General features: G+C 45.8%; 1 protein-coding gene across 1 annotated transcript; it reads left to right on the forward strand.

Annotated features, from left to right (window-relative positions):
• The first annotated feature begins 3,213 nt into the window (after positions 1-3,213).
• S100z (S100 calcium binding protein Z) lies at positions 3,214-4,512 on the forward strand. The gene is made up of 2 exons (XM_052742775.1): positions 3,214-3,354; positions 4,333-4,512. Exons 1-2 carry the CDS (start codon positions 3,214-3,216, stop codon positions 4,510-4,512), a joined length of 321 nt encoding a protein of 106 aa, XP_052598735.1.
• The last annotated feature ends 6,199 nt before the right edge of the window (positions 4,513-10,711 follow it).

Genomic DNA, 10,711 nt, shown 5'->3' on the forward strand with positions numbered 1-10,711 from the left:
AGAGTCTCATCGAGCCTTTCATGTTTGCCTTTGTTCCCGAATATCTCCTGGAGATCTCAGGCCAGGGCTGGTTTATTAGCCCCTGCTAAGAGCCACATGTTTTACAGGCTCAAAGCCAAAGTGCATTCTGTGAGGTGCAGTTCCAGAGCACGACACTAAGGGGCAGCACACACCAAAGGAAACCTTCAGGTCTGAGCCAGCCTTAGAAACTGGAATCTGCCTGGCTTTGGAACTCCAGCACCGAGGAGCCAAAGTCTCAGCTCTTAAATCCAACTTTAGCGTTTTAATCTTTGCTGTCTTTTCTGTCAGAAGTATTTTTTTTTTGTTGTTGTTGTTTCATTTTTTTTTGTTGTTGTTGTTGTTTGTGTGTGTGTGTGTGTGTGTGTTTTGAGACAGAGTTTCTCTGGGTAGCCTTGGCTGTCCCAGAGCTCACTCTATAGACCAGGCTGGCCTCAAATTCATAGAGATCCACCTGCCTCTGCCTCCCATGTGCTGGGATTAAAGGTGTGTGCTACCACCCGGCTCCATGAGAAGCTTTACCTGTCACTTGATTTCTCCAAATAGATAGCTTTGTGGTTGAATACAACATTGTTGAGACCCACCCACTCAGTACAATTTGCCTATTTTTATGCATATGTAACTTCAGCGCTTAACCTAGTAACATTCAATTCCAAATTCAAACTGTATTTCATCAAAATAACCCCCTCTCCTTTTGATGAACAAAGTTTTTAATGCAGAATAAAGGCAATTAAATAATTGGGCAGGTGAGCTGGACAAAGCCCAGTTCTTGGGAGAACACAGACCCCTTCCCTAGTTCATTGTCCATCCATCACGATTCCCGCCCCCTCCCTCCTCCAATCCTCTCTTCCTCTCCTTCTCCACCCCCCCCATTCTAAAATAGGTATCATTTTGTAGCCCAGTATTGTCTTAAACTCACATGTCTCAGGCTGACCTTGAACTTGCCATCCTCCTGCCTCAGCTTCCCAAGTGCAGGGATGGCAGGTATGCACCACACAGGTGGCTACAAACAAGGGGGTTCCAAGCACTTCCGTGTGCCTGATTTTGCAGTAAGTGCTGTGGAACACAAAGATGGAGCCTGAGATTAAGGAAATCATTCCAGGAGCTGGAGAGATGGCTCAGAGGTTAAGAGCACTGGCTGCTCTTCCAGAGGTCCTGAGTTCAATTCCCAGCAACCACATGGCGGCTCTCAACCATCTATAATGAGATCTGATGCCTTCTCCTGGCCTGCAGGCATGCTGTATACGTAATAAATAAATAAATAAATAAATAAATATTTAAATAAATACAATTCTTAAAAAAAGGAAATCATTCCAAGTGTGGAGAGTGGAGAGTACGTGATGATGGTGATTACAGGAATGTCCCCAAAGCACAGTGCTAAGAAAAAAGAAAGAAGTGGGCTCCTCTGACAGGACTGGGGAGCTGGGAAGGATGCAGGAAAGTTGCTGCAGGCGGTGACATTTGCATTCCGTCGTCATCGTCAACGAGTGGATGGGATGCAGGCAAGGCAAGAGAGCTCGATATTCCCATTGGGGTGCAGGCAGGGACAGACCCGTCAGTGCCCAGACATGTGGGTATTGATCGTATTGTGATCAACTACTGTGACGGCAGAAGGGTGTCTGACAGCAGTAGTCCAGACAGTCAGCCCAGAGTGTTGTAAGGAGCCTAGTGACTCAAGACTTGAAGGTGGCAAAGAGTGAGGAGGAGTGGACGTTTAAACGGTGACAGAAGCTCGGGTGGAAAGTGGCAGTGGGTGACTGAGATGGTCCGAGCAGGAGGTGGGGAGAGGGAAGGCATCTTAGCTGAATCCTAATCAAGTTTATGGGGCTCTTCAGTAAACGGGTCTAGGTCATCCTGATGCTCGGCAGACATCTGGGCTAAAGGTTTAGACATTATAGACGTGCCCAAGAATACTCCGGGAACAACATTTCAGAGCTGGAGTGTATAGAAGCATTCACAATTGAGGAACAGTGGCCACAAAGACTCAGGACGGTCTTTGCAGGAAACTGAACCGCAAGAGGAGACCAGCATCATCTGCGTTCTTTCATTTAACACACTCCAGGAAAAACAGCAGTAAAATTTTCTTCAAGATAAGGTTCCTCTGGCCACCACGTCTGGCTTTTTACGGGGCTGGTAGGGCTCCAACTTGAGCCTTTGTGCTTGTGAGTCACCGTCCCAGCATCCTTTCCTTAAGGTTTTTCTTACCTGGGAATCCCGCTATACATTCCTGCATACACCGTTTTCCTACCATCCGCATTTAGCAGGTAACGCATTCCTGTACTTGATCGGGATAAAATCGGTGGCAACTGGACAAGCCAGGAAGACTTAACGCCCAACCACCTTGTCACTCATAATGCGATCCAGGTACTAGTTGAGGCTTCAGTGGTTCGTTAGGCTGACACAAGCTTGAGTGTGCGTGAGCACACACACAACACACACACACACACACACACACACACACACACACACACACGCACACACACACACTGGTTTGAAACAGTGTTTCTTCTTTGTTCCTTTTAGACCCCGTCCTACTCATCAACTTCAATAACTATACTTCTACCCATATTCCCACATGAGCGGAACAGAGGGCTTCTCCTTCCCACGCCGCAGTCTCCCCTAAGGCCCGGCGGGCACCCACCTTCCTCCATAGCCCTTGGGGCAGCAGCGCACACCTGTTCGTTCTGCTGATTAAAAACAGACTCAGCGGCCTCTGAGTTGAGTCTCTTGTCTCCGATAATTGTCATTTGTTGGGAACAGGTGTGCCAGGTGGAAAGCCAGCGACCAGGGCTCAGATCATAATCGGGAACACCTGCAGACAGCTGCCGCCTGCTGAACGGGTAGGAAGGAAGGGGTTTTCTTTTCCTTTTTCTTTATTTTTTTCAATTTTGTGTTCTAACATGACTCTGGGCATGTCGAGTTGCTCACCTATGAACTGCTGGAGGCACACAGCCTGGAGGAGTGGGAACTGGCGAGCAGAAAAACCACCTGCAAAGCTCTCGCCTGCAGCCTGCTCTAGAATGCGTGGAACACGGTCTTTGGTGGATGATCCTTACAGTTTAAGAACTATCACTTGTGTGTTCTATTTTCAGGAAAGAGTCGACGTGTCCCCCCGCATCTGCTTCCTTTGAACAAGTGCTGTCCTTCTCCGTGGGTTGGTGACCTGCTCCGGGAGTAGTCCGCTCTGCTACCAGCATGCCCACCCAGCTGGAGATGGCCATGGACACGATGATTCGGATCTTCCACCGCTACTCTTGCAAAGAGGGGGACAGGTTCAAGCTGAACAAAGGGGAACTGAAGATGTTATTACAGCGGGAGCTCACAGAATTCCTCACGGTGAGGCCGTTTTCCTGCCTCGTTTGCTAGGGCGTAGATGGGATATGGCTGTAGGGGCAGGTATTACGTACATTCTCTCTATAATTGGTTTCTAGACCCTAAGTGCTGGGAGGAGCCCTTGGAGATCTGTGTTTTCTGCACACATTGGCAGGAGCCATTTTCCTTTCTGCTGTATAAAGCTCCAGGCACACTACCATTATTAATTGTGATGATAACCCTGGGTATAACTAGTTATATCTTTTATTGCTGCAGCAAAATATTGGATATTGGATCTAAAAAAATAAACTCAACGTAGTTGTCAACACTTGGAGAACCTAACCCTAGCAGTAAGGAAAATGGCTCCTGGGTACTCCTTTTTGTATGTTTCAGGGACACACAGACACACAAAATACATATTGTTTACCTGAAATTCAAATGTATCCAGGTGTCTAGTACTTGTACTGGCCGTATCTAGCAAACTTGGTACTAAGCACCTTCAAATGTGTTAAAGCGTCTTCATAGCATGTGGATAGAGACTGTTCTTCCCACGGGACAACTAAGGGAATTCTAAAATGTTCCGTGAGTGCTCAAAAGCCTACCGATGGTAAATGTCACTCATTGTCCCTTTGGACTTTGAAGCCGCCGTTTATATGTCACACTTTAGGTGTCCTGGCCCTACACCTGTGTCAGGCTACTGTCTCCCAGTGTCCTGGTCTTGTGCCTGCAATGTCCAGGAGATACACTTCCGGTATCCATAATTCACTTGAGCCTGCTACTGCTTGCTTCTCTGGACCTTTGGGTCTGAGCTGGCGTTCTGTGGACCTGGGACAGGGGCTGGGCTCTAGGCTGGCTCTGGTCTTCTTGTAAATAGACTCGTGGGAATCGTGTTTAGGTGCCAAAATGAGAATGAAAATTCCCATACAAACTGAAGGAAGATGTGACCTCCGTTGTCATGATGCTCCAGGCCTCCGAGTTAGAAACTTTCCTTTTTCTCTTTAGTGCCAAAAGGACCCCCAGTTGGTGGATAAGATAATGCAGGACCTGGACGCCAACAAGGACAACGAAGTGGATTTTAATGAATTTGTGGTCATGGTGGCGGCTCTGACTGTTGCTTGTAACGATTACTTTGTGGAGCAGCTGAAGAAGAAAGACAAGCAGGCTGACGCAAGACAGAAATAGATGCAGAGTTCTGTGCCTGCTGTGAGTCTATATCCTTCCCATTCCTAGACACAGTGATATGACTTATAGATGTTATATGTGTATGCTTATTAGCATTAATTAAGCTATATTCGCCCTGACATATTGACTTTACACAAATATTCCAGCTCTTTAAAATTTACCTATATTATTAAAAATGTTATGCTTTATTTGTCAAATAGAGAGCACCCCCAAATTTAGCCACTTTTCAAATGAGACTCAAAGCTGGTGAGCTTCCAAGACCTCATTCTTTTTTTTTTTTTTTTTTTTTTTTTTTTTTTGGTTTTTCGAGACAGGGTTTCTCTGTGTAGCTTTGCGCCTTTTCCTGGAACTCACTTGTTAGCCCAGGCTGGCCTCGAACTCACAGAGATCCGCCTGGCTCTGCCTCCCGAGTGCTGGGATTAAAGGCGTGCACCACTACCACCCGGCCCAAGACCTCATTCTTAAATCGTGGTTTTGCAATTCCTTTGTTCCTGAAGAGATTCGTCGGCTCTCCCTATGGACTCCTAATTGTGCTTCGAATAGCAGAAGCTGTGAGGGGTTGTGAGCAGAGAGGCTGGTCAAGAGAAAGGCTTGGCCTTCAGTGAGACAGACTGGGGTGGGCGGATTCAGGACGAGGTGTTCAAGCTGTAAGAGCTGAATACAGTGAATCTTAGGAGTTGGTGTGTAAACACCCTCCCACGACCCCCCGGGCTGAGAGTTTTACACCGGATACCGGTTCCCACAGCTTTCCCTAGGGTTAAGCAGCATCAGGCCTTGGGGATGGATACTTGCTCCCTTCCCTCTGTCCTTCTTAGTCTTACTAGAGTACTTCAACTTGTTTGCTGTGCCTAACATTGGTAAGCTAGACAAGAGTCCTTGACTAAATGTCAGCTTCTGGGGATCCAGACTGTGACAGATAACCGGGAGAGTTGCAAGAAAGGAAGTTGATATTTGAAGTGAAGAGCCTAGGTACTGGGGAAGGCGGGGTACAGAGAGCACCTGTACAGGAGGCTCTCCTGTGTCTGGGTGAAAGACCACGGTGGCTCACCATGGCTCAGGATTCAGTGATGGAGGTGAAGGCATGCAGCTGAAGTGCTTGGGGGGAGAGACTGGCAAGATCTACGGGGCTGACAGGGTAGACTGTTGTTGGCCTGACACACAGCCTGCCTTTCTCCACACCAGAACTCTGTTTCTGCAGGGTAGCATGAGACCAGTGGAAAAGATGTGTTTCCCAATATGTTGTACTGCTGGGGAAGCCAGGCTTACTGAACAACGAAAGGGAAGCCGAAGCCTGGTAGGAATCTCTGGGAGTGTTTTGCCATCTCTGGTAGAGGCTGTAGGTCTTCTGTTTATTAGGTCTTCCATTTCCATTGGAATGTCAACATGAGGCTGGGGGTAGGGTAGGGAATGGAGCATCCATCTGGTCCCCGAGGATGGTGGAGAGCAAAGAGAGAGGGGTTGTCTGTCCCGAACATGGCTCTCATCTTCCAGAGAGAGATTTATTCTGTGTCAAGTGTCAAACATGAGTGACCATGACCAGGGAGACAGCAGGAAAGCCAGGAGGGCGGGGTGCCTCAGAAGCCGGGGAAGAAGCAGTAAGAGCTGGGAAGAGGGTGAAATAAATCATGAGGAGCGAGATGAGAACGGAGGATGGGCAGCTAGACTGGCAAGGCAGAGGTCATCGTGACACCACGACGATGACGTCAGTGATGCTGAAGGGGCTGATTTGGATTAGAAAAGGCCCCAGTCCCTGGCCCACAGGTGATAGGTTCTCAATAGGTATTTCTGTAATAAACACACGAAGGAATTTGCCAGTCACTGACGTTCTAGATCAAAGACCTGCTACATTTCCTTTACATAGAACAATGCTTTTGCCTTCTTCAAACCAGTTTTAAGCAGAGAGTCTGTGGAGTATTCAGCAGGTGGGCAAAACACTTAAGAGAAAAAAAAATCTGTACTCTGCAATGCACTTACTCCTGTCTTTTAAAGGGACAGAAGGAAGTAAACAAAATTGGACATGGATTTTGACTGTGTGTAGCTTCTTTCATTTTTTGTCTTTTTTTTTTTAATTGAAAATAAAAACTTCATACAATAGAGGTTGCTTTGCTGTGTCCATGAAGGCCTGGGCATCTTCAGGGGCCTTTATACTTTCCATTTCAATTTGATCCGATGTTTGCATTTTCTAAATCGGGCTCACCGAAACATGGAAAGTAAATCCCCAAATTTCCTCGCTGTTCTGGTCTTGGAAGGATGTTCTCCAAGCAGAAGTAAGGGGAAAACTATGTTCATTTCGTGGTGTTTCTGAAAATCAATCAAAAGTAGGGAAAAGCAATTTATGCCTCAAATTAGATTTCAAATGAGTAACAATTGCACAGTGTACCAGAAGTCCTTCTCAATAAATGGAATTTCCTTTCTTCTCTACGCCCCTCTCCTCCCTTTGGCTAGCTACACAAAATAATTTTGTTGAAGGCAAAATTACTTAGTGCTTATGTCCAGGGATGCTGTTTGTTTTATTTTTTTATTTTTTGTTTGTTTGTTTTTCATGTTCTAGAGTTTAAATAAACTTGAAGTTTAAATACATTCACAGACTGTCTCTGAATGGGTGCCTGCCAGTGGTCATTATTTACTGAGGTCCTTAAGTAGAGCCTGAGACTGTGTGGAGTCCTGGGTTTGAGAGCTACTGACCATGCTAGAACACTGAACAAGAATAGGGTCAGGGAAGGCCTTCCAGAGGCAGAGGTGGACAGGACAAAGACATGGAGAGTGTTATTAAAGAATGAGAAACATGGGCAAGGCTGCGGGCGTGGACTAGCAGGGAAGCTTTGGGAGGGTCAAGTTCTGGGTATCCAAGGGCATGGGGTGTAGGAAGGCAGGAGAATTGGGAAACGGGTACTAGTGTGAGAAATCTGCAATTTGTTTTTAAATGGCCTCCTTAAAGGTTTACATCTTCACAGCTGAGGTGTGGAGTTCTTTCTTCATCTTGTGATGGCCACACTACTTTGAAATATAGATCTCTGAGTCAAGCATGGTGGCTTACACATGCAAGACCAGCACTGGGGAGGCTGAGGCAGGAGAATCATTTTTTGTCTCAAAAAAATAAAAGCAAAAGTAAATAGATGGCAGACAGATATATGGAGAGATATGCTCCACCACCCTGCCCCAATATTCTAATTTATTTCAGAAGGGCCTAGGCAACAGCACTCCATCAGATTTCAACCAGTGTTAAGCTTCACTCAAGGGGCTGAAAGACGGCTCAGCAGTTGAGAGTACTTGATGTTCTTTCTGAGGACCCAGGTTTGGTTTCCAGCACCCATGTTGGTGGCTCACAACTACCTATAACTCCAGCTCTAGGGGATCTGACACTCTCTTCTGGCTTCCATAGGCACCCATTAGCATGTGACTTGCACACACACACACACACACACACACACACACACACACACTAAAGTTTTAAAAAATAATAAAGACTTATCTACTCTAGACACTTTGCCTCATAGTAAATGTACTTGGACATCAAGCTGTCTAATGACTACAGTGTCCAACCTCCCAGCTCTGCTGCCTTATTTTAACCGAGAGTCATGCTTTTCTAGCCCAAGGTTGCATTCACCCCTGGTATGCCAGTGTCCCCAACTCTCCATCCCTCACTTTACCCCCAGCTTTCTCCTCCCTAAAGTCCTTGTATTGTCTGATTCCCTCCAAAAAGAACATGACCCAGCAAGAGCTATTGACTGTGCTCCTAAACCGCTCCTCTCGGCGGCCATTCAGAGTTCTCCCCTTTTATCCTAGAGTCTAGACTGTTTCTGTTAGCAGTACCTGTAAGTTTATAGAGAAGCAGACCCTCTGACCCCTCCCACGCCTAGGAAGGGTGATCAGATATTCATGTGCCCTAAAACTGAGCATCTGCCCATCCTAGACAACTCTCAGCCGGGTGTTGATCGGATTGTTGGAAGCCATTCACTGTTTAAATGTGTTTTTCACATTTTATTTATTTAGCGGTGAGTTCGTGTGTGGGCATGTGAAGGCCAGAGGACAACTTGCAAGAGTCAGTTCTCTCCCACCGTGTGGATCCTGGGGATTGAACTCAGGTCATCAGGCCTGCTCCTGAGCCTTCTGTGTCCCTAATATGAACTTTAAATAGCAGGATTTTGGCATGATCTCAGTTTGGTGAAAAGAAATACACAAGAGCTGGCAAGATAGCTCTGATGGCAATGGCACACACATACACATCACCACACAAATGCAGTTTTTTTTGTTTGTTTTTTGTTTTTCGAGACAGGGTTTCTCTGTGTAGCTTTGCACCTTTCCTGGATCTCACTCTGTAGCCCAGGCTGGCCTCGAACTCACAGAGATCTGCCTGGCTCTGCCTCCCGAGTGCTGGGATTAAAGGCGTGCACCACCACCACCACCACCACCACCGCTGCCTGGCTCAAATGCAATTTTTAAAAAAAATTGTTTTAAGCATGAGTTTTAAAAGGAAATCTTAAGGAAAATTTCCAATACACTTTGAACATATTAAAAATACATCAGAGCAAAACTTGTGGGCGCAGTTCCAAAACCTCTAAAACCAACGTTTATATATTAAATCAGTATGTCAGGGGCTTTTGAGAGGGCTCAGTGGGTAAAGTGTTTGCCATGCATGCATGCATGAGAGCCTGAGTTCAGATCCCCAGAACCCGTGTAAATCTGGACTCAGTAATGTGCGACTGTAATCACAGTGCTTCTATAGCAAGTTGGGGGTAGAGATTCCAGAATCTCATGGGCCAGATAGTCCGGGGTTTGCAGTAACAAACAAAAGGAGACCCTGTCTCAATCAAAGAAGATGGTGAGGATGAACACCCAAGGTTGCCCTCTGACCTCCACACATATGCCATGGCATGTTGAGTGTCCACATTCATGCCCGAACACACCCCCACACACAGAGATTTAAAGAGATCATTATATCAGAAAAAAGAGCCTCTTAAATCAGTGTTTCTTTCAATTTCATGTGAGAAGTTTATATAGTTATTTCAACTATCAATAGAATTTCAAAATATGATACATGTGAAGAGATTCCCAGCCTTACTTTAAAGAAATATTATTTTATGTGTATTTGTGTGTGCCCAAAAGTATATGTACACTATGTGCATTCAGGAGCCTGTGGGGGTCAGAAAAACCATCAGCTTTCCTGGAGCAGGAGTTACAGAAGTTTATGAGCAATGATGTGGGTGTTGGGAATTGAACCCAGGTCCTCTGCAAGAACAGTGAAAGCTTTTAACTGCTGAGGCATCTTTCTAGCCTGCCCAGCCTTAATTTTGTCCAGCATCTTTTATATACTATTCACAGACAGAACATTTCTGAATGTCAAGCCTTGTTGTTTTACTAAAGTCTAAGTAAGGGCTGACTACACAATTCCATAATTCCAGCTAGTTCAGAAAGTACAGAAGTGGTATTGGAGTAGACGTTTGACCAGCTGGTCTCCTAGAGGCCAAGGACAAGCTTAGGCCCAAACCAGCAACTGGCTGAATATTGAAGCTAAAGTTGACTCTTGAGGCCAAATATTTCCATTATGTCCCGGCTCAGCTTGGTGGTGGTCAGCATTTAGCTTATTTCCTGCTCCTAGCACTTAGGAATAGTGCTGCAATGACCAACCATAAATACACCCTCGTCAGTTCAAGGAACTTTCTTTTTTTTTTTTGGTTTTTCGAGACAGGGTTTCTCTGTGTAGCTTTGCGCCTTTCTGGAACTCACTTGGTAGCCCAGGCTGGCCTCGAACTCACAGAGATCTGCCTGCCTCTGCCTCCCGAGTGCTGGGATTAAAGGCGTGCGCCACCACCGCCCGGCAGAACTCAAGGAACTTTCTGTAGGATTAAAATTTAAAACCAGCCTTTAAGCCAAAACCTATGTATTGAAAATTCTTTTTGATAATGTCATGTTTCTGTCTAAAAACCTTATGCCACCAAGCTTAGTGGCACAGGCCTGTACTTCCAGTTATTCAAGAGGCTATGGCGAAAGGATCACAAGTTCAAGGCCAGCCTAGGCAGTTTGGCGACACTGTTTCAGTAAAAAGGTAGTGAGGCTGGGGTGGGTATATAGCTTAGTGGCAGAGTAATTTCCTAGCATGCGTGAGGTTCTGAGTTCAATCCCTAGTACTATAAACAAATAAATGGATAAATAAATAAATAATCCTCATGCTAATTTTTACTTCAGAATCTCTGTGTGA

The sequence above is a fragment of the Peromyscus californicus genome, unplaced genomic scaffold (assembly GCF_007827085.1).
Source record: "Peromyscus californicus insignis strain IS unplaced genomic scaffold, ASM782708v3 Scaffold_18__1_contigs__length_77618521, whole genome shotgun sequence".
NCBI classification, from domain to species: Eukaryota; Metazoa; Chordata; class Mammalia; order Rodentia; family Cricetidae; genus Peromyscus; species Peromyscus californicus.